Source organism: Centruroides vittatus, unplaced genomic scaffold (genome assembly GCF_030686945.1).
Source record: "Centruroides vittatus isolate TY-2023 unplaced genomic scaffold, ASM3068694v2 scaffold_1431, whole genome shotgun sequence".
Classification (NCBI taxonomy): domain Eukaryota; kingdom Metazoa; phylum Arthropoda; class Arachnida; order Scorpiones; family Buthidae; genus Centruroides; species Centruroides vittatus.
Window position 1 is genome coordinate 581,887 of NW_027122678.1, and position 25,273 is coordinate 607,159.

The following is a 25,273-nucleotide window of genomic DNA, read 5'->3' on the forward strand; positions in this document are numbered from 1 at the left end:
CAGTGTCATAGGTGCACGAAGCATTAAATACACGAAGCATGGATTGTCTAAGCTAACATTTACAATAAACAATTTTTGGACTCAGGGATCTTAATATTCAAAAATATTCGGGGTCTTTTCTGTATGTATGGATGGATGTTTGTGTTTATGAGGGGCACTATTTTGTTTGCCCAATTTGAAGTTTATTAACTCCTGTGTCTTTTGTCGAAAATTTCTGAAATTTTGCATGCAGGTTTGTGTATTAGTGGCATTGATGATGTTAAATTTTAGTGGTTAAATTCTACACATATACTGTAGTAAACATGTAGCATGTTTACTGCATTTTAAAGCAGTAAACATCTTCTTCATTTCTGTATAAATCTGTTCTTTTCTTAAATACACTTTTGTCTGTTTTTAACACTTGGGCGTTAAGAGTGTTTATTACCCTTTATGGGCCCGTCCAGACCCATAACGGAAGAGGCCAGATGATGAGGGATGTGTGCAGTTATTCGGAACACACTGCCCATAAAAATCTCATGAAATTGACACTGGATTAATAATAGCATAGGAAGACCCTTTAACTGCTATCCGGTAACAGATAGGATTTGGTTGATTTCGTTTCGACAGATCAAATATCGGTTTTATGTATAAACGATGGTTTATTTGATCTACCGAGGTGGATGTCTCCCGGGTCTATTTTTATAGGAAATTGGTCTATATTTAAGTATTAGAGATGTAAAGAAAAACCGAAAAAACCCACGTATCTAGCCCGTTGGCATGGCACCAACCCACAACGAACTTCTAGTGTTCAGGGAACGGAACCGCTTAGCCACTCGTGAAATATGTGATTTATATTATATAAACGTATATAAAAGGAGGCTTTGTAATCCTATGTTCACTAGAGTTTTTTGAATTCGTTAATAACCGCTTTTCTTCATATCTACACATAAATACAGTCCAGTTTTTCACAGAAAGTCCTCCCGGAATGTACCCACTTGGCAATTCGCCATCATGTTGAACTGTATAAACCCATCGAATCAATTCTGGTTCTAATGATGACTAATAGAATTTTATATAATTCTATTTCTTAAAGTATTCCAATTTAATATTTTTCTTTATTGAAGTACTGTACAGTATATTCAATGAGAACTACGTAAGTTTAAAGTAAAACAATTAAATGTCATAAATCTTCCATTTGTTCAAGAATTTCTTATCTTCTTAAAATATTGTATGATTGTTAAATTACAATTGAACTCTGATATGTAGGATGGCCCAAAAATTAGTTAACTGAGATGTATTTTAAGTCCTTTTACTTTTGCATTTTTAAAGATATCTCGGTCCATATTGTCTTCTGAGCGAAAACAAGTAGATAAAAGCTACATCTCTAAATAATAATAAAAAAAAAACACACACATATAGAAATATATATCTACCGTTGTAACTTTTCTCTTTTCTTCCCTTTCCTCCAGTCATTCTCCATGCTTCTGCTCCGTATAATAGAATGCTTTTAACAATAGCATTATATATTCTTTCTTTATATCTAGTTATTTCTTTCACCGTACCATATTACATTTAATCTTTTAACTGCTCTCTTACCTTGTGCTAATCTTGTATTAATTTCTAATGCATCTCTTCCGTTTTGATGAATTTGTATTCCAATATAATTGTAATGTTCACATCTGTCAATCTTTTCTTCTTCCAGTTCCATGCCTGTTTTAACCCCTCCTATGCATAAATATTTTGTTTTACTCATGTTTAAATATAAATCTCCTTTAAAATATTCCTCTTTTACTTTTCTTGTCATGTATTCCAGATCATCCTTATCTTCTGCCATTACCACCTGGTCATCTGCGAATTGCAATGTAAGCATCCGCTTACCGTTAATATCTAATCCCATATTACAACATTTCTTTTTCCATATTTTCAATACTCCTTCTACGTAGATTTTAAATAAAGTTGGTGAGATACAGCATCCCTGTCTTAGTCCTTTGATACCTTAAATCCTTCTAATATATTTTTTTTTCCAATTTTTATTTTCGTTATGGATTCTCTATACAATTCTTTAACTGCTTTAATAAGTATGTTATTAATATTTATCTCTTTTAATGTCTCCTAGAGTTTTGATGTTGGAACATTATCACATGCCTTTATTAAGTCTATAAACAGCAAACGAGTTTCCTGTCCTGTTGCTAATCTTTTTTCCATAATCTGTTTTATACAGAAAATATTGTCCATACATGATCTTCCTGTTCTGAATCCATTCTGCTCTTCTTTTTCTTTTGTTTGATATTTTTCTTCGATTAGGTCTCTTATCATTCGTCTATATAATCTACTAAACGTTGCTGTTATAGTAATTCCCCGATAGTTCTCACAGTTTTATTTGTCTCCATTTTTATAGATAGATGTCAAAAAGCCAATTTTCCATTCTTTTGAAATGTCTTCTCCTTAAGACACCTTTGAAGTAATTTTGTTGTCATTGTAAATAATTTTTCTCTCCCATGTTTCATCAGTTCTGCCGGTATTCCTCCAGGACCACTTGCTCTATTATTCTTCAGTTTTTTACACGCTTGTTTAATCTGTTCTGTCTGTAAATGAATTGGTAATCCTTTTCTACGTTTATATCTTCTGTCATAAATTAAATTTTATCTTCCGTTAATAAATTTTTATAATATTTTTCCTATTGTTTAACTGAGATATTTACAGTCGTATACTATACAGTATTTGAAACACGACTGAAAATACTTATATTGTGCTGCCATCTTTCGAGAGAAATAATAAGTAAATTAAGCATTTTAAAAACTTATTAAAAAGCAAAAAATACTATCGACAGTCGATTCACTGCCTATAAATAAATTAGTAAAAATTAGCAATTTTGAAATACGAAAATTTAGGAAAATAGTTCAATTTAAAATTAATTCATAATAAAGAATAATTGGAAAAAAAAAAAAAATGTTTGAACTAACAATATTACTTAAACTTTTGAATTATTAAATTTTCAGAAAATAAAATAGTGTTTTCAAGAATAAAATGGAAAATTTTAAAGCTAACATAAAAATTTTTCATAGATGTCTCTGTAAAAGCAGAGAATTTCCAGCGCCACTTGACATTTTTTATTACATAATGAATTTTTGCAGCGCCACCTAATTTTTTTTGTTTAGCTAAGATTATGCTATTTTTCAAAAGCCGTGATTAGACTATCCAGAAAATAGCTTTTTGAATAGCATAACCTTACCTTATATAGACAAACAGAGGAATTAAAGGAAATTCTATAATTAACCGTGTATACTTTAGTTCAGAACGCCACTAGGTTTACTTTTAATTCTATCTCACAGAGACGGCGTAGTTAGGGAATGTTTTTTACAATAAATATAAATATTCTCAATATTACAGAAATTACTGCATTCCTTATATAAATTTAGACAAACGAAAGGCAATAGTGTCTGGTTTCATAAATTTTTATTAGTGAGTTTAAAAGAAAATAAATGTTAACAATTACTTAAGAAAACAAGGTAGGACATCTTTGGATTTTGAAAAGGACCTGTAATTTGTGACAACTATTAAAAAAGAAAGATTAGATTATGAAAAAAATGCGAAATAGAAACAACTCTCAATAAAAATTATTAAAAATTACAATAACTAAATTTAAACAAGTTATTTTATATATTTGTATATTGTTGTTAATGAATTTTTTTTAAATTTTTGCCGTGTGAGCACTAAGAGGGTTTTTAATTCTGCTCATCCTGATTCAGCCAGATCCACAATGGTGAAGTCGAGAGACGAGGCCCATCGCATTTGGGATAGATTGCCTGTGAAAATTTCAGGGGTTTTTCTCCTACCCTGATTCAATGGAAGTAGACTGATGACTTAACCGCTTCAGCCATTCAGCCGTTTTACGTATTCTTATTAATAGTTCGAAGATTTTTTAAATATATTCTTTCCACCCTGTGGGCACAAAGAAAGTATTTTATCAAGTCCATTATGGGTTTGGCCAAGCCCATATTTAGGAGTCCCCTGACAATTGGAGTTCTCAAACGCGCATGTGCATTGATACACTAGTGAAGAATACTTTATAAAAATGAAGGAGTTTTATCTGTTTATCACAAAAATTGAATTGCGAAATAATGAAATTAAACAAAGATCAAAGGAATGATCTTAATGGATTCAACTAAAAATTTATATCAGAAACGATTAACAATTGATTTCTACATTGCGTGTCAAGAAATGATGCTTTCCAATAGAATGATGCTTTGCTAGAAACATCATTCCTTGAACGATCTGCCGAAAAGTAAAGCATTCCGGAAAGACTTTCTATGGGAAACTGGCCACTATTTAGATATTAGACACGTGAAAAACACCTGGAAACTCCACGTGACCAGCTTGTTAGTGAGGCAACCAGTTTTTAGTAGTTTTATCCACTCGTGGGCGAAACAATTAATGAATTGACTTAGAGTTGACTGGAGTGAACTGAAATGGAATGAGTCCGTGTGAAAGCAAATAATGCTCTTCCATAAATCGATGCATTCTATTATAGAATGAGGCATCTTTTTTTAAATCTTCACCTGAAGACCCTTTGCAATAAGAACCGTTCGAAAGCTAAGCTAAATTGCCATTAAATAATTATAGTTTCTTTACTTAAAAATCCTTTTAATTTTGATTTTAAAAATAAATTGAAATTTTAACACGTATTTCTTCATCTCCAGTGCGCTTTGGCTTCTTCCTTTCATTGTTCACATCCCTAACTCAAAAATTAGTATTATTAATATAAATTCAATTAGTGACTATATTAATTAATTTTCAAACTAATTATAATTAAGTTAAAATAATTTAGTTATTCCAATAATAATTAGTGGAATAACTAAATTATATTTAAGTAAACAAAGTCAAATTGTGTTCTTCTAGTTGAACACAATTCTAAACAATTTTATCTTCAAATAGGAGCATTAAATACATAAAAAAGTTGGACAATCTATATATATAAAAATGAATGTAGCCTATGTCTGTTGTCTGTCTGTCTGTGTGTTTGTCCTTCATGCATTACCACACCATTTATCCGATTGCCACGAAACTTCGTGAAGTTGTTTAATACATTCCCGCGAAGGTTTGTGGCACATGCGAAGACCACCATTTCCCCCCTTTCAAAAATATATTTATATATGGATTAAGGCTTTTATGTCCAACGGATGGCGCTAACTTCCGACGATCTAAGTTTGCTTTTCTGTGAGGCATTACGCTTTTCTGTGAGAATGGACTAAAGCAGATCATTTTCTATCTATCTATATAAATAAAATATAACGTTCGTTTGTTCCTACCGATTCCTTTGAAATTTTGACACAACGTTGCATTCGAATACGCACGTGTTTTTATATAATATACATGTCGAAATTCCCCCTACTGGGGGAGATGGACGGGATTAAGGCTTACCGTGAAGTACTCGGCTTCTATTATACTATTTTACATGCGGTTTTTGATTGCGTTTTAATAGGGTACGTCAAGAGAATGTACACTAAGAAGAGATTTTTTGAAATTCCCCCCACGGGAGAAGTGTTATAAATTTATAATAGATACATTTCGAGCCACAACAACGCGTGGCCGGGTCAGCTAGTTTTCAATAAAAGGCGTGAAAATTCAGAAAATAGGAAGCCAAAATTTAATTTTTTAAAAAGTAAACATCATCTAAATTAATAATAAAGTCAATTTTTAGTGACAGTGATAATGTAGATTTGAATTTTCTACAGAAAAAAATAATTACTCTTTCTTATGACTATAAAGTCATAATTAAGGCTGATGATCTGTAAAAAATAATAAATAAATAAATAAAGTTGTTAATTTAACTTAATTAAATTAACGCTATTAATAAGTAAATTTTAAATGAAAGTAATTAACTTCTTATAACTCAAGAATTTTCTTGATTTATTATTAAAAGTTATATCCAACAGGTTGCTCATATATTATATTATTCTTCTACTGAAAACTTAATGAAATTTACAAACTTTGTCGAGTGAGATATTCCTCTAATGGGAAAAATATCTTACTTCTCACCTAATGAAGTTCGTTACAGCCGGATGTAAACACAATTTATCATTCTTGACCTTTGTTTTTTTTTTTTTTTTTTAGGTAAACATTACAATTACATGTGTTGTGTTCCATACTTTGAATGTTACTGAATTACCTACTGAATTGATTAAAAATATTTTGATCCCACTTAAATGGTGGTCCAAAAGTCAGTTAACCAAAGCGGAGATTAAATTCTTGCCTTACTCAATACTTAATTATATATATTTTTTAATATTATATTTTCACTAATTTCATTCTAAACTCAGTTTAGAATTATTCATTTCCACAAATATATATAGATACATTTGTGGTCACAAATAAAGATTGTAGTAATAAATATTAATAGATTTAGAATAATAATAATAATAAATTTAACAAAAGTATTTTATAATGCAAAATCTTTATTAATTTAGAGCGCAACTTATTAGAAATTTCCAAAAAATAATAATAGTATTCCCACTAGTGGCTGTGTGATTAAAAATCACTGAACAGTATTAGTAGTTGATCGTGGATTCGTCCTTGACGAAGGGGTAGGCCGTGTTCTGGTTATCTACACGTGTGTAACGCCGAAATAGGGACTAATTTCCCGTTGAATGTCCTCTTGGGAGTATCTCCTCTTGACAGATCATTAACCAGATGTCTAACACTTAAATAGGGATCAATTTCACGTAAAATGTTACCACCATTGGTAGATCCCAAGTGTCGCGTACAGTGGCGGATTTCCAATTAGGTCGACAAAGCCGGAGCCTGGAGGCGCAAGAGTTTGAGGGAGCGCAAAAATTCAAAATAACAATAATAACAACAACAACAATTCTCATTCATTCTTATGGCATTCTCTTTACAGAGGGTTTCAGTTGATGGAACACTCACACGCACACTCTTGCATACACATTCAAATACATATCAGCGCACGAGTTAGATGGAGCGAAAGATAATTTATATGTACTAATACTAATTTAAAATTATTTAATTAGTATTAGTACATATAAATTAGCTTTCGTGGCCATTTAAGTCAGGTTTTCTTAAATGTCCACGACATATGTGTGATCTAGCAAGAGGATGGACTTTTTATGAGAAATTGGTTCCTATTCAGGTGTTAGATACACGAAGAACACTCGGAAAATTCCACGCGGCCAGCATGTTTGGTAAATTAGTAGTAAATTAGTAAATGTAGTTAGTACAAACCAGTACTAACTACAGTGTTGAATGGTTTAATCCATATGCCACTAATGGTATTCCTAAAGATTATCTGTAAGAGTGCCTGATACCCTGTGTATATATACCCTAAGGAATATCTGAATAGGTCTTTATAATAGAGATAAGATACAGATGATTAATGAACGAGATCAAATCATACAAAAGTCTTCATTATGTTCAACTGTTAAATATGCCAATGAACAATAATAAAATTTGTTTACCTCCGAGATTTATAACATGATAAAATGCTCTCTTGGCTCTCTCCCTCGTAGTCTATAATTAAGTTATTACAGCAGATTTGCCACAAATAGTGTTATCTTAATCATCATTAGTTAAGAAAATAGGAAAGCGAACGATGTAATTTATCTTTACTCCTGTTATAACAACACGGGAAAGTATTCGGGACATTCCAATTTTCAACGCTGACTCAGCGCTGATCTCAACGTTCGTTAAAATTCGTTCCTTTTTTCAACGTTGAGGTAGCGCTGTTGTCAGCGCTGACTCAACGCACTCAGCACTCAACAGATATGTTGACTGCTACTTTCCAATGAATTGTGGGTAATTGGTGCTACATTTGAATGGAATCCATCTTGCTGAGAATGGAATTATGGGAACTAAGCACTTCGTACTCGAGTTGGAACGTCGTTGATGACGTCAAATTGTTGACTTCAACACTCAACACTGGTGTTAAAAATTGGAATGTCCCAATTGTAATCGGGTCAAATTTGACTCTCATCGTGTTTTGTAAATATCTACGTTTTGAGACTTCTTAAACCCACCCAAAAAAGTGAAAAAAAGAAAAAAATTGTCTGATATGAAGTGTATGTATGTGGGGTGTAATATACACACTCATACAGTACATATCAGGGAATTTTTTGTATGTATGTTTGAGTATGTGTCTGTATGCGCCCGTGTTTATGTGTGTGTTTGTGTATTGGCATCTACTGTATTTCAATTAATATTGATGTATATTGGCCTGTGATATCTTATTTCAATATTTCAAGATGGAGTAAGATTAAGTAACGAAATTTGTCATAGTAACTTATACATAACGGGCATTGATGCTGTTAAATTTTGGAGTACGGAACTCGAGGGTGTGAGGAGATAGGTCATATGTCATATCTCGAGAGAAGTCGGACAATGAAAATTTTACTCGTTATTGGCAGTTATAATATTTAAAAAAATTCACCTATATCTTCTAAATTCAGCCATTTTTGTCTTTTTATAATAATTAATAATATAAAAGTTATTTTTTTATAACATCTTATAACAGAAGGTGCTATACCATTTTAACCTTGAGCTAGTGTCATAGTGTTTTTTTTTTAAACTTAAATATATTTTTTAAAAGGAGATTTTTATCATAATTTAATAAAATCACTCTTATTTAAGTTTTTATTACTTCAACCAATCACCATTGAGATAAAAATAACGTCATCCAATAATTGAAACATTTTATAATTGTATCTTAAGTTTATAACAAAGGACTACTTATATTTTGCATAAAGTAATTATTATATTTTTCATTATAAATTATTATTATTTTAAAAAAGAAAAAATGAAAGCAAATAAAAAGTAAACAAATTTAATCAACATTCGGAAAATTAATTATTCATTTTAATGATGTTTATTTGTGAGAATATGACATAAATTATCCAGTCTAGTAACTAATGAATTGCTTAACTTACTTATTATTTTTTTATCATGCATATTTTTACTAATTTAAAATTTATTTGTAAACCCTGTTCTTTATTAATATTATAAAAACTTTCTGTTAAATTACTTTTAAATAAACCATTTATATTTTGCTAAATGTACATAGAGAGACTGGGATAAACATGAGAAGGCCCTGACTAATCACAAGGTAAAACATTAAAATATATGAATAAAATCAATAAAAATAAGGTATTAAACTTTATACATTCTCGTTTAATACTATATAATAATGGGCCAAAGGACTTTATATACATATTTGTGCATGCTACACATCTAGATAGAGATGTTATAGCAGAGTGGATCGGTATATGGACCGTAGGTGTATGTGGATCTATATATACACATACGTACACGTCTTATATATATGCCTATATGTATATATGTATGTATGAAAAATATATACAGAAACAATACTACACTGTAGTATACCATAATTTATATATAAATATTACACTAACAATAAGTGTAGAACCAGATAGAAGAGGGCTAAAATAGCTACTTTTTTATATGACCATTGTAATGGGCCTACATTCGTGACTCTTTTGAAGCTCTTTTAGCGTGATATTAAACATACGCAAACAAAACTTTTAATTGTTTGTTTGCATATGTTTAATTAACAATTTGTTTGTGCGAATTTAAAATTTAAAGCAACAATTTATTTGTTTTTTCTGAAAACTTCGAACTTTTTGTGTAGTTTTCAATAGGTTTATACCAAAAAAATTAATTAAAAAAATAATTAGAGTTAGTTGAACCGTAACAAGAAAGAATTAACTATATTTTTTGCATGTTAAGAGTTTATGTACTTTTTTACAGCTTGATATTTTGAAATTCAATAGTTTATTCTAATTTTTTATATATATATATTTTTACTTTTATAGAAGTAAATAATATCTTTTATTCAGTTTTATGGTAAGATATTACCAAGTTAATCTTCACTAAAGAGAGGAAACAATCCTTTATCCTCCGATCAAAAGAAAGATGCGGATGGAAATAAATGATAACTTCAAGTTTTTCTCAAGCAGAAAAATGTTTTACAGTTCGAAAATTTCAATTATTTAAAACATAAATTGCAAACAAATTACTTAAAATTCTTTTACAGAAAATTATTTAAATATTTTCTAACGATAAAATAATTTATAATTTAAAAAACCAGCAACGAGTTGCTCAACTTTCTCGGCAACATATAAAATTTTGATCGCGCCATCTGTTATTATATTTTGTTTAAAAACCTTTTATATTTTTAACTATTATAAAATGGCAAAAAGCTTAATTTCGAGGGTAGGATGAGTTTTATAGAAAAAAAAAATTGTAAGTGCTAATAACGAGTAAAATCGTTATCAAGTCCTACCCTACTGGAGATACACACGACCCCCTTTATATCCGCAACCCTTTGATCTTTATCCACCAAAATTTAACAGTATCAATATCCCTAATACATAAACCTCCCTGCAAACTTTCAGAAATTTTCGACGAAAGGCACAGGAGTTATTGAGCTTCAAAGAGGATGAACAAAATCGTGCCTCACACACAATAACATTTATACACACAGTAAAAACACCGAATTTTTTTGCATTTCTCAACGTTTCAAAGTATCTCGAGTCCAAAAATGTAAAATCTTGAGGGGAAAGTCATACTTTTCCTCTGTTCCCTTCATACTTTCCCTCTGTTATACGTAACAGCCGGGAAAGTAAAAAATGCTTAATTTGGTTTAGTTTTTAAGATCTAATTAAGTAATTTTTTTTTACATTATGGCGGGTTTACAAATATTTCAAATAATTAAATTAATAATGTATAATTTAATAATTAACAAGGAAATTTATGCATATTTATAAGTATAATTTCACTCGAAATTTTTGGAAAAATTATAATGAATTAACGGAAAGGTTAATTTAGTAATTCTAGGAGTTATAAACGTGAGGAACATATTTAAGTGAGGTTCTTATTACTCTTTTATGGCATTTTGTTTTTATGGAAGGTGTTGACACAACTGTACAATCGAGCGTGGGTGAAGGTAACAGATGTTTTGATGTGATCACCCCTACAAGTGGCTGACCAGTATTGATCCTTCAAAATTGTCTCGGGAGTTAATCGTGACGTCAGGGAAACTGTTTTCGACGACGTGTTAGATAGGAATTTCATTTGAAAAGTACAGAACGAACTGAAAACAATCGAACTGTAAGCGAACAAATCTGCAATGCATTTTCCTAACATTTTAAATGTACAAAGATTGATAAAACATATCTTCGAATTTTATGAAAAATTATTAATTTTTGATATTTTTATACACTAAATATTATATTCATTACTTTTTTATGTTACACAATCGAATATAGGACATAAAATTTAGGAGAAGCTGAAAAAAATCAAGGAACAATCCCATTTTTCCTCTTCCTCCTCTTCATCATCCTCTTGTCTATAAGATGAGTAAATATTCAATTTAATTAATTGTTTAATATAAAAAAAATACATTAAAATCTAAATAATTTTTACATTTTAGTTTAATGACTTTATAATTTTAAATTAGAAATAAGTTTTATTAACGTTTACCCCGATATAAACTGCCATATTGATCGTATGCTGTAATGATACCTAATTGAATACGATGTTAATGATACACTTGATAAATTAGCAATTATATAGAAGAATAATATTAAATTTATATACTTTTTAAACTTGCTTTGTATCATTATATATAATTTATGATACAGATCAGCTTTATTTGTTGCAACCACCTACATTAGAGGAGAGAAAAGTGGGCGTTACCTTATTTCTGTAGCTATTAAAGGGAGGCAGAGAGCTTGGAGTGTGCACATCTCTAGTCGAAATTTCTCTTGTTCACTATGAAATTCTCTTTTTTCATCTTGTTTCTGTTGTTAGGAATTATATACAAAGAGTCGACGGGTCGTTATATGCATCGTGATCAAAGAGGGATAAACTCTTTAGTTGCTCATCTCTTTCCATCTGTAAAAGAAAATAATGGTGAGTTTATTGTGATTAATTTATTATTTTAGCTTATTAATTTACGTGTTGTAATCGTGTATCAACACGGGAGCAAGCAGACCCAATTCAATAAGGCCCTGCTACGATAGGGCATTGATGGAGGCCTCAGAACATTTGCTGCAAAGTATTCATTCCACTGCATTTCTCGTGTAAAGTCTTTATTTTTGCTTAAATTTTATTATTTAAAATAATATAATTTAATTTTTTAACGCTTCTCTGCATCTTTATCGAAGATCCTTTTAAAGATAAGCATAAATTTTTACATGTTTACGGCCCTTAGCAAACTGATAAATTCGGGCCCTTTCTTTAGAAAGTTTAAATAATATTTTTAAAAAATAAATTCTTCGGCTGATTTTTGGGCCTTCTGGGACTACGGGCCCCAGGCAAATCAGGCATTTGTCTGGCATTCTTAGCGTAAACGGTACTGGTGACTGAGCTCTGCGGAGCCTAAGTTTAATCAGAAACACTTACAATTTGAATTTTTAATTGTCAAACAATAGGGGGAAAAATGTATAATTTCTTCTAAAATGATTTAAAGTTCATTTTAAAATTAAAATTAAATTAATTTTAAAACTTTTCTTTGTAACTTAACCACTTCCTGTAACAGTTTAAAGCACTTTTTGTAACTTGAATTTGATAAAATGAAATAAAATAAAATTAATTTAATTTAATTTCTCTAATAGAAAATTTAACAATTATAACATAAATAAGAGGTTTTCCTTTCATTTAGAGTTTATTATTAAGCATTAATTATCTTCTTTATAAACTCCACCAATAGTTGAGTGGATAAAGCTACTGAACAGTGAAAGTTGGTCGCGGGTTCGTACCTAAACATCAAGCTGGCCACATGGAGTTTTCGGATGTTTTTCACGTGTCCAACACCTAATGGGGCCAATTTCCCACAGAAAATCCTTCTGTGTGCATCACTCCTCGTCAGATCGCCCACGTGTTGCTTTATCTTATTCCAGCAATCCAATCTTCTTGACAACAATAAATAAAAATATAACGAGTAAACAATTAAAATATTAACAATTAAATATTTTATAATGTATTAAATATAAAATAAAACAATTTTACTTAATATTAATAAAGTATAAATATAAATATAATAATTACAATATTTAAAATCATTTATTTATTTCATAAATAAATGATTTTGTTTAAATTTATTATTATTTTTTGTGAGGAATTTTTATAATTTAATTTATAAATACAATTAGTCTTAATCGAAATTTATTTTTTATCTCATAAATAAAAATTAATAAATAATAAATGTCGTTTACAATGATTATTAATATATATTAATATACAGTCGAACCTCCAAAATGGCTTTAAGGGTAGGACTTAATGACGATTTTACTTGTTATTAGCAATTTACACTAAATCTTACCAGGAATCAACTCCTTGTTGAATGGATTCTTTTATGTCGGTATCTGTGGCCCTTGTTCAGAAGTTTGTCTGTATAATATTTGATAGAAAATTTAAGTCCTAGTAATTCTTCAAGCACCTTCAATGTATCGGTGAAAACGGTGCCTCAGTTTAAACATTCTAATTGTACAACAATTCAGATCAGGCGCCAAATAGATTAAGCCAGTAGAGTTTACACAAACAAAAATACTATGTAGCTGTATTAACAATATTTGTTAGTCCAGTATCAATTATATATGATTATTAGACCTATATTTTTAGTGTCTTGTCTACATTGAAGGTATATTAATTACCGGGTGTGGATCAGTGGCGTAGCTAGAGGAGCCCGCACCCGACCGTGAAGAAAATAAAAACTTAAACAAACCATCACAATGTTTTTCAGTGCGAAGATAATACGATTCAATAACGTTTTATAAAAGACACCACGATATCCGCACCGGGTGCCACCCATGCTAGCTACGCCGCTAGTGTGGATAAGCTCACTTCTGACTTGGATAGCCAAATCTATGCCTTTCGTAGCCCCATTTATGGCTCGACTAACTCGACTTCTGTGCTAAATGGCCTCACTTCTGACTTGGACAGCTAAATTTTTAGGGTTTTTCATGAATCTTGCTTTTCTTCATTTCAAAAAAATTTTTTATATATAAGATTTATTAATTAAATAATACATAAAATAAAATTAGTATTCAAAATTTCTTAAGAAATGTTTTAGAGTATGAATATTTTCATTTATAAACGTTAAAATTAAGTAAATCTTATTAAAATTTCGACAAGTGCCAATCCACTTATTAATTATCGTCGATACTATTGACACTCGAGCTTTTGTAAATTAAACAAACGACCCAAGTAGACCATAAAAGTGTCCGTAATTAAATTTGTCAATTATCTTCTCACATGAAAAGGGTGTGATCGATGTAACATTATTTACGCCCTTTTCTCATCAACATATCACTTCGTTTAATCAACATTATTATTATTATTATTATTATTATGATTATCATACACATCCTCCACGAACGAAATAATATTTGTTTTTCCTATTTTAATTTAGTTATTTACTTTCTCATTTACTTCAAATTAATTATTGTTAAGTGATAAATATTAATTAAAATTTATAAATTAATTTAACATTTATTTATTTATTTTATTACAGATCGATTCTTTCAAGATGAAGAACAAATCGAAGATAATTTATCTATTTTTAGTCGAGTGAGAATTTTTACTTCGAAATTAATTAATTAATAATGAAATAATTAATTCTAATTTAAAAAAATTAGAATTATTATTTTTTAAATATTTAATGGTATTTAAATATAAGGTTTTATTTAAACAATTTTTCAATTTTAAACGAAATTTCAAAACTTATTATTTAAAAAAAAAAGAGTAAACATGCGGGTTTCTGTACATTTATTCTTAGTTTAAATTGATACAAACGATAATTTAATTTAAGTTATATAATTCAGTAAATTTCAATTGATAAAAATAATTATAACTAATTTTCTTGCGCTGTTTTCGTGAGTTTCTGGCATTTTTGAAAGCAAAAACGTCTGTTTGTTTGTCTATTCGAACTTCATCTCTAGTTACATCTACTGAAACTAATAAATAATTGCTAATTGTTTATTAGTTTTAGCAAAACTGTTTAGATACTTCGCTATGAGAGCATTTCGAGGTCCTGTTTTTATGCCAATTATAGATTTGATCAAGCCCACAATGACAGATAGATCGTCGAAGACCGAATTCATAGCCTACCAGTAGCCGATTGGATTAAAACCACTGACCTAATGGTTGTTGGTCGTTGGTTCACGCCCGGCCAACGGGCTGACCACGTGGTATTTTCTAGGTTTTCTTTACGTTTGTAACACCTAAATAAGAGCCAGTTTTCCATAAAAGTCTTTTCGGGAATCATCCCTCCTCGGTATATAGCCCAGGGATTGCTATTTCCGTAACCAAATGAATCAAACCAAACTGAATTTGAACCCTACTCAAGTGGTTAATTAACACATTACGTACTGTACATCTGTTAGGCTGACCCCATAGAAATATCTGAGAATCATTAAAATGGCAGATTTTCTATAAGGAAAAGAAATAATATATATCTACTCAATGGCAACAATGAATATAAATTCCCAGATTTGTTGGATGAATGAAGATAAACCAAAAGAAACGTATGTCCTACACTGTACTCATAGCAATAATGAATTGCATCGACATCTGACGAACGAGTTACAAGAACAGTGTCATCTTAATACATGGCTTATTAATTTGAGAATTTAAATACATTATTTATTTATTTCTGTGTTGAAAACACTATGAAGTCATTTTTCATGGATATGATAGGATTGATGGTATAAGGCAAAGCAACACTTGGGTATTATTCCAAATACGGGATTCTTCCCGGGAGAAGTTTCTATTGGAAACAGGCCCATTTAGACGTTAGACACATGAAGATAACCCGAAAAATTCCATGTTGGTTAGATGCGAACCCCGACAATCTACCAGTGTTCAATGGTAGTTTTTCGATCACTGGTAGGTCCTATCACAGATTCAATCAGGACTACAGTGGAAACGGGGCTCAATGTATCCTAACCAACACGGCCTGGATCGTGAGTCCCAAAGTGACAAGATGATGCCTTTAGTGTCTTAATATTCATCTAGGCTTCCGATCGTAGCATAGTATGAACCAAATAATAATCATGAACAAGTTCATAATGAGTTAGGGGAGGACGGGGTAACTTCGGCATACGGGCCAAGTTCGTCAATTAAATTTTCTTTGAAACAAAATAAAGGGCGACTCTCTTTAAAGGCTAGACAGTTGAGTTTTAATGAAGGCTTGTTGAGTGTGGTGTCTGTGTTGTTCTCCGACAAGCGTAGTTGAAATATCAAATAAGTTGTCTGTTTCATTCAATTTCTTATAACATTTTGCTTCCATTTATATAGAATTGGCTTGTTTTGTTATAATTCCATAATAACGAAAGTTATTTTTCCTGTTAGAAGGATAAAACATTAACTTATTCACGTGGCCAGATCATGGCTCGGTACCCTATTCTCATGGTTCCACTTAATGTTTTTAAATCGTGACTATTGGGGCACCTTCGGCAGTGTTTCCGATCTTGTTCCTGATCGTGTTTTGCTACGGTTTGATTTGATCGCAAACAACAACAAGCAGAAGAATAACTGAAGAAATAACTGAATTCCCATACAAACCCACACTAGAAGCCAAGGCTAAAGTTAAAAAATCAGGAACTTGCAGAAGGACAATGGATTTGGAGAAATCGGGTTCGAAGTTCACTAAAGGAAAGGGGCAGAAAAGTCGTAAAGAACCGGAAAATGACGATGAATACTTATTGCATATATTGCAATGAACAATATAGAACTACTCAGGAAAAGTGGATTATTTGCTGCAAGTGTGAACTGTTGGCTCGTGTGGCTGTACAGATGTGGAAAATGAGTTGGTTCAATTTATTTGCAATATGTGTAGGGCATAAACAATTTGCTGTTAAGCATATTTCATTTCTATGGTTTGTTTGAGTTCACTAATTCATTTATATTGCTTTTAACTTGCATTAGGATGTTTTCATTTATTATCTGTTTGAATTTTTTGTAATTAATTTTTGTTTACGCCTTTGAACTTGTATTTCGTTGTTATAATATTGAATAGGTTTTTGGACTTGTATTTCTTTGTTTTAATAGTGAATTCCAACTTATACATTGTTATTAACAAATTTATAAACCTGCCTGTCTTGCCCCCCCATTACTGTTGCATAGGTTGCACCTGGTATGGGGGCAACTTCGGCAATTGCTATCTTTTTATAAAGTTATTATTATTATGATTATTTTAACCAGCTCTATGATAAGGTTACATTTTGGTAGACAATAAACAACGCTTTTCTTTCAGTTTACAGTAGTATTTATTACACAAAATTTAATTTATTCTTAACGTGCCGAAGTTGCTCTGTCCAACCCTATTTGTAATAATATATAACTGATTACCTACGTTGTTAAATTATTCAAAAGACTTCCCAAGCGCTTTCAATGTATACGAAACGAAATATATTTGAAGATTTAAACCTAATTCTAAATCCTGGCAACCTGGTATAACCTGGTTTCAATCGAAGTTTCCAGCGAGAAACCGTGTTATACGGAACAAAATCCCATGGACTGTGTTTAAAAGATGTAAAAATCTGTAAAATTTTCAGAAATAGATCTTACTGCAATTAACAGTTCTAATTTTCTTTTCATTTTTTTTATGGTGCGGATAGCTGAGACGAAATTTTTGGAGGATGGTCCGTTCGGTTTATGTCGGGCCGTTGTGGGCCATGGCCGATCTCACCTTAATGCCGTTTGTCAGGAGAAAGTACAGAACCAACACTAATGTTAAGAAGTTATATTAACTAGGCAAGTGGTGGGCCGCAATGGAAGAAGCCAGCAAAGATAAGGCAAAATCCTGTCTATTGTGGTACAATAGACCTTTCAGGTCTCAATACTAGGTGACTCATCATCTCATAGGCATAATCATGAAATTTTGGTTCTGTTCTGGCTGAGTAGATAAAACCACCGAACACTTCGTCACGTGGAGTTTTGAGGTTTCGGGTTTTCTTCACGTGCCTAAACCTAAATATGGGCCTGTTTTCCATCGAAACACGGGAAGCATCCCCTGAAAGAAAGCCCTTGCAATGTGTTACCCTTATCACTCAAATACGTTCCGAAACTATTTTTATATCGTAATTTTTAAAACTGAATGGACTCATAACGTCATATTGTAACAGAGAAACTATATAATATTAAAGTTTGAGATATAGTCAGGTATTATCATTACCAATTGCTCCCCCCATGATTTATTACTGACTTATCCACGGTGTCGACTTTATCTTAATATAATAGCTAAAGTTTAAATCCTTCGTCCTTATGCAAAATTCATTTTTATCTAGCATTATCGATTATATAAAGAATGGCAGAATTTAAGAAGAAAACAAGACACTTCAGACAATCGATAATGTAAATTGGAAGTAAAGGAAGATTTTAACAGAAGCAGAAAATGGAATATCTTGAAAATCTATTAAAATTGATAAAGCACTTTGCAAAAGACCGGAAAGAGCTTTACGATAAAGATTCATCGATCAATTATCTCAATTGATGACAAAGAGATTAAAGTAAATGATCTTCCTTAGCAATATCAATACGAATGCTTTAAAGATTTTTTTTTTACTATAAGCTTAAAAATGGAAGTAGAAAACAATAAAACAAGATTATAAAGCGAAGAAATATTTTGTGGACAGTTTTAAATGTGAATAAATCGGATGTGCAACACGCAATTTTCAAGAAAAAAGTTTTATGGCAAAATGGAGAATCCATTTACTTCTTTGTCTGTAATATTTATCTTATATTTTGAATAGAAATCTTTTAAAAGATTTCTGGTAATGATTTTGAAATTTTATATTGAAATAAAACTAGGAAAAGTTAAGTATTTTAATAAGCAAAAACGTCTAAAATGCAAATTAGACAATTAAAACCCGATACCATTAGTGGCCGAGTGGATTAAACCATTTAACACTAGTCCAAGAAAACCCGGAAAACTCGACGTGGTAGCTCGAACTCCCTCAGTATCCACTCGACCACTGTCGTGGCACTCACCTGGCACTCAAACGGGAGGGTACCACCAGTTGGCACCCTCCTGTTTGAGTGCCAGGAAAGAAAGTGGAGCAAGAACCTCTCGCTTACTCTATATATATTCTTAGGCTTTTATTTATTTTTATTCTTTTTAAAAAGCTTAAAAAGTTGGAATATAATATTAATCTGTTAAATAAGATATTTATTGCTTCCATTAATAACATAAATAACAATAAACATAAATTTTCTAGCTAAACTTGCAATTATGAATAAGCAAGCTGACAAGAACATTTTTTATTATATCAATTATACTGATGTTTACAGAAATTTAAAAGACCATTAAACTTTATTAAGTGACTTTTTCAGTAAACAGCCCAAAAAATTAATCAAAATTTTCTGTTTTGTGTAAAAAATGCCTACATTATTTACAAAAAAATGCCATTAAATATTCACTAGGGTGTTATAAAAACTCTCTTGGGATAAACAAGATGACTAACTCCGTTCTCGAGATTAACGAACGGCATATAGCCATTAGACATACGAATACAACAATCGAAACGATCGATTAGAGCTTATTAGAGCTTAAGAAACGACTAAATCAAGTGATTTTACATTTGTTTACATTATGTCTCCACAAACAGCAGGGATGTGAAGTTATGTTGGCCAGGTTCATTATTTTAAGTTTTTGCCAATAGATGGCGCTATACGTAAAGCCAGTAAATCCAATGTAGACCGATATTAATTAATATATAGGAGTCTAATTAGTATTTTGGAGTGGTATGTACGACATTATTTAAGTTAAAAGTACGTTAACCTAACTGCCGAGTTTCGTAGCAATTGGTCGAACGACCTAGGCATGCGTAGCGAACAAACATTTTAGTAAAGAGAAAGGATATGGAATAGGTTCCATTTTCTATACGTAAATCGCGGGTTCGTTTTAGGAAATAAATAAAAACACGGGAATATAGTAAATATTATTTCTAGAGAAAGGAATTGTGTGATGGGATGAGGTAAAGCAATTTACGGACGATCTGCCTCCAGAGAATTTTTAAGTGTTAAACGCGTGAAGAAGACCTGGAGTACTTCACATAATCAGCCCGTTGGTAAGGCGTGAACCCACGACCCGCTACCAGAATCCAATGGTTTTATTCACTCGTCCACGGTGAGCCTAAAGTAGAGAATAGTTTGTTTTTGCGAGTGATGGGTTCGGATCGTATTTAGGGGACCGAACCCACGACTCTCGAATGAAAGTAAAGTTTTAATTTTTACTTAGAAATAACTCAAATTTGAATTTTATTACTTCTTATATTTTGTTTTTCATTTATAGGATAGAAGACATAATTTGAAGTGCAGCTTTCACAGCCTTTGTTACTGTAGAAGTAAAATAACAAAAAATACGTTCTGTTGCGATTGTTCTTTAGGTCCGTGTTTTCCAGCAAAATCTATGATCTACACTCCTAATGGTAATTTATTGATGAAGGATTTAAAAATTGGTCATGAAGTATTAACAGGTAAACATAAATGTGAAAATTGGAGAAACATATTGGGTTGATGCAAAAGTTTCTGAAATTTTCTAGAATTTTATAGTATAACATTTATTTCAAAAATAGAATCATTAAGTTCGGTCCCACTCGAGATATGACATGTGGCCTCCTTTTTCTCCCCGCTCGAAATTTAATCATCAAAATTTAATGCATCGGTGTCTCTAATTCATAAACCTCCCTGAAAAATTTCGGAAAATTTCGACAAAACATACAATTCTGGTTACATTACACGCATCTTTTCACTTTTCATTGTGCACCTCGACACCCTTCATTTACATACCCCACAAGAAACTTCTAGATTCCACCTATCGGAGAACGATTTCGAATATTCTAGTGCGGTCTAAAAAATTCCTGAATGTTTTGCGTGAATCCAATAGAATTAAAATCAATTTAATTCATTCTTGGCGCGACATTAAAAAACCCAATTTAATCAATAATAATCTGTGTTTTCAGTCGATAATGGCAAATTAGTATTCACTAAAGTTGTGGCCTTTATGGATAGAAGACCTTCCGGTCAAGCTGAATATTTAATTTTACAAACAGCTAACGAACAATCGATTCGAATATCTGCAAATCATTTAATCTTCTCTTCTGTGAATAATCTCTCAACACTAGAAATCAAGTATAGAATTTATTTTTAAAGCAATAAAACAATATTATTTTTCATAAATATTGATTTATTACATTATTTATATATAGATTTGCTGGAAATATTAATATAGGAGATTACTTGCTAGTAAGTAATCAAACTGATCAAACGTTTGAACCATCTTCAGTGATGCAAATTACAAGAGATGTAATGGATGGTAAGTTATTCTGAATGGTCCAAATCTACCTATTTTAATAATTTATTATAATTAAACAGTAAGATACACAACCCTTATTAAGATATCATTAAAATCAGCATTACAAACCATTTATATTACAGTATATCCAATACGTTTTACTCAACAAGATCTTTGCATCTTGGAAAACACAATCTTCAGCGGCTCGCCAGTGGCCGAGTGCGTGACATCATTAAACGTGGGTTCGTGCCTCAACAGCGAATTGGCCGCGCGAGTTTTCTTCACATGTCTAATACATAAATAGGGATGAGTTCCCATATAAATTCTCTCAGGAGGCACCTCCCATCAGTCTTATCACTTTCCACCATGAAAGTGATATCTTTTCCCCAGATGTGAATCCTTAAAACGTTCTTTCATGAAGATATCTCGAGGATAGATTAATCAAAACCAATTCAAAGACTTTGGAAGAATTGGATCATCTGCAATATGAAAAATCTTTATTATTCCGGGAGATTTTTTTCAATGTGCGATGCTAAATTTTAAGAAGAAAAATTAAGATTGAAGATAGGAGTAAACATATTTTAGTACAGAGTGATTCAAAAGATCTCAATACACAGGCAAATGCATTATGCACTTATAAGTCTCAGAACATGATCTAAGTGGATGCATCCCTTTAACTCATGGCAACTGTGTGTTAATACGTCTGATACATGCACGTGCATTATAAGTATTTTCTACACAGACTTTCCAATCACCTTACACAAATGGCTTCAATTGCTGATTTGAATGATATTTGAGTTACTCAATTCCTACTGTATTCTGACAGGCCTTTATGAGCCACCGTGTATAAATGTTTGTTTATTGACTCCAATTACACGTAAATTTCATAATTTCAATTATCTTTTTTAGGTGCTTACGTTCCTCTTACACAAACGGGAACTTTACTTGTTGATGGGATTTTAGCATCGTGTTATGCATCGTACGATCACTATTGGGGACAGATATTCCTCTCTCCAGTTCGGTGGTTTCCAAATATCTTCAATCAAAATTCATTACAACCTGTTGGTGTGATGCCCTACGTTAAAATTTTAAAATTTTTGGCTGGTGCCCTGTTTCCTTCAAATTTGAAATTTACTCAAAATAAAGATTTCGAAGTGGAAGTTTTTCAAAATAAATTGTTAATTAATGATTATGACTTAATTTGTTCCAATTGAATTAAAATTGTCTTCGTGTCATTAACTTTATATCATTGTAAAAATTTTCTTCTTTAAGTATTTAAATTTAATTTATTGTATCGTATAATACCGTAAATTACATTCTGTCAACACGTGGAAAATATTTAACGTATGATACACTTTTGGGTCTATATTTCAATTACAGGTATTGTATTGTAGAAGTTTGTAGCATAGTCTATACTGTGCCGCGTACTGTATACCTGTACTTTAATGTTATACTGTATACCTATATGACACCGTAGTACTGTATACCTAAAATGTATATTCCATTTGAAGTTGCTACATTTAGTTAAAATTCTTAGTTTGTTATATGTCAAGAATTGTATTGCAATAATAATAATACATATTGTTTAAAAAATTAACAATAAAATTTCAACAAAATGTATGTTTTACAATTAATTTTTAAAATACCATATTAAAATTTTAAGTATAAAAAGTTTATAGCAGAATATTTTCATTAAAAAATGGCCAGAAAGGGAGATACATTGGTTTATAATGGTGCAAATTATACAGTTAAATCTCTGAACTGTGGCTGCTGACAGACAACTAAACATCGGCCATCCCTTAGTGGCAGCCATTTTTCAAATGATTGCCGTTATTGAAGTTGGACTGTATATATTGTATATTAGAAGTGTTCAAATAATAAAATTTTATAAAATAATTATACAACTTTGCTGAATTATATTGAACCTATAATTGATGAAAATTCTCGAGGAACCGATGATACTGACAGTAGAAGCAAACATATGTCATATTGAAATATATGTTTCCGCATTATCAGCATCATCTTAAGGATTGAACGAAGGCCTAGAAAGATAGTAAATTGCAAGAGATTAATGGACAGTTTCAAAATGCAAATGATGCATTTACCGTAACTGCAATTGCAATTAGATTAGTTTAAACTGGAGGCAATATAAAATATTTCAAAATAATAATAGTGTTAGCACCTTTAAAAAATTATTTTTTGATGAAAATTAATACGAAAAAAGCGATAAATTGTGAGCATTCATGAAATTTGGAATGGATTTAATTACTACTTCTCTGCACTTAAAACATTTAAAAACTCTATTATTTTTTATTCAAGGAATTAAACCGGTAAGAAGAAACATATGTTTAATTAATTATAGCGATGCCAAAAAGGCTAAGCTGTTATTTATCAATAGTGCCAACTGGTAGCCGAGTGGATGAAATCACTAGACCCAGTGGCGGCCTTAGGGGGTGGCGAGCAGGGCAATCGCTTGGGGCCTCGCGCAACAACTCGAGTAGAAAAAAGTTGATATTTAAAACTTTTTATTTTATCCTTTTTATTTTAGCCGCAAACATCATTTTTAAATCCCTGCGTATATCTTTTAAGGCATTTATGTACCTGTACCTTAGTTTATCATCATTACTAATTTGTCGTTTTTATGATTGTTAACTTTTATAAATCTTCTAATATAATATTTTAAAACTCCAAATTTATTTATTTATAACTTTTGCATTTCTCGTCAATCATCAGAAATATCTAATTTCAATTCACATTACTTTGCACAAAAGATAAGGGCCTCACAAAGATCTGCCCCCGGGGCCTCGCAAAGATCTGCTGCCCGGAGTCTGGCAATCATGAAGGCCGCCGCTGACTGGGCCACCAGCTGGCCGAGTGATTTCTTCCAAAACACTAGTACAGTGGAGAGTCGTTAATCCGAATCAATTGGGGACTGGGGATGTTCGGATTAGTGATTTGTTCGGATAACCGATTATGTACAAAAAAATATATTAACCTGTCCGATGTTCAAATTTTTCTCTGTTGCGTGTCGCTTCGTGTTGAATTTTCGTCGATTTTAAGCCTAACGAAAATTTTTATAATAATAATCGAGACTATTGTATCGTTAAAAATTATTTATTTACTTTGTACAAACAAAATAAATATATTGAAGAATATAAAAACATGAAAATTATACTTTAGAAGTAAATTTAGTATCAAAAACGTTCGATTCAGCATGACACAGTCCGACTGAAAATCGTTCGGATAACCGAAGTTCGGATTAACGACTCTCTACTGTAGTTAGTCGCAGGTTTACATCTGACCAACAGGCTGGCCAGGGGTTTTTTCGGTTTGTTCACTTGTCCTAAAATAGGGTCAATTTTTCCATAAGAAAGTACTTCTGGAAAACATTTCTCCGTGGACAGATTGTGTTGTTATATTTCATCTATTTTATACTTTCAATCAGAAAAATTAATTTTGATAAAAGTAGCTTTATGTCAATAATTTTGAGAAGTATAAAAGACAAAATCAATTAGAAGAACTTCAAAAACAGCCTGTAAATTTATATGATGTACTGTACCTTGTACCAGTATATCGTACTAAAAGAAAAACGTGCTAAGGTAAACTTAATTTACTAAAGAAATCTCATTTTGTATGGCATAAATTCCTGTACAACAACAAATGAAAGGAGAAGTAAAGTTCTTTCTTTTAACAGCAGAGTGCCTTGTGATTTGCTTAAGAGCCACAAGTCTGATCGGTTACCAACAGTCATGTGATTGACAGGGGAGAAATCAAGTGAATTTTCTCTATTATTTAAAATTTAAAAGAAAATGGCAGAACTTTAGAAAAATTTATGGCTGTTAAAATTCTAAATTTTGTCTTACAATTAAAAACTTACTTTATAAGAATCTACATTATAATTTAAATGACATTTTCAGTAAAAGTTTCAATTTATGTCCACTAGATGGAAGCACAAATATTTTATTT

At 31.2% G+C, this 25,273-nt stretch overlaps 2 protein-coding genes across 2 annotated transcripts in view; both read left to right on the plus strand.

The window, feature by feature from the left end:
- Positions 1 to 25,273, plus strand: part of LOC136986986 (uncharacterized) — a 461,301-nt gene that overhangs the window by 3,816 nt on the left and 432,212 nt on the right. The window lies entirely within an intron of this gene.
- On the plus strand, positions 11,741 to 22,923 carry LOC136986987 (sonic hedgehog protein-like). Its single transcript, XM_067284620.1, has 6 exons — positions 11,741 to 11,922; positions 14,525 to 14,593; positions 20,316 to 20,489; positions 20,976 to 21,144; positions 21,222 to 21,328; positions 22,217 to 22,923. Exons 1-6 carry the CDS (start codon positions 11,784 to 11,786, stop codon positions 22,519 to 22,521), a joined length of 963 nt encoding a protein of 320 aa, XP_067140721.1. The 5' UTR covers positions 11,741 to 11,783; the 3' UTR covers positions 22,522 to 22,923.

What these genes read in the sequence shown, in the direction of transcription:
- LOC136986987 (XM_067284620.1), top strand. Translation starts at nt 11,784, where the DNA reads ATGAAATTCTCTTTTTTCATCTTGTTTCTGTTGTTAGGAATTATATAC. An exon ending in CTCTCAACACTAGAAATCAA is followed by an intron (nt 21,145 to 21,221) that starts GTATAGAATTTA and finishes ATTTATATATAG; the next exon opens with ATTTGCTGGAAATATTAATA. An exon ending in TACAAGAGATGTAATGGATG is followed by an intron (nt 21,329 to 22,216) that starts GTAAGTTATTCT and finishes TATCTTTTTTAG; the next exon opens with GTGCTTACGTTCCTCTTACA.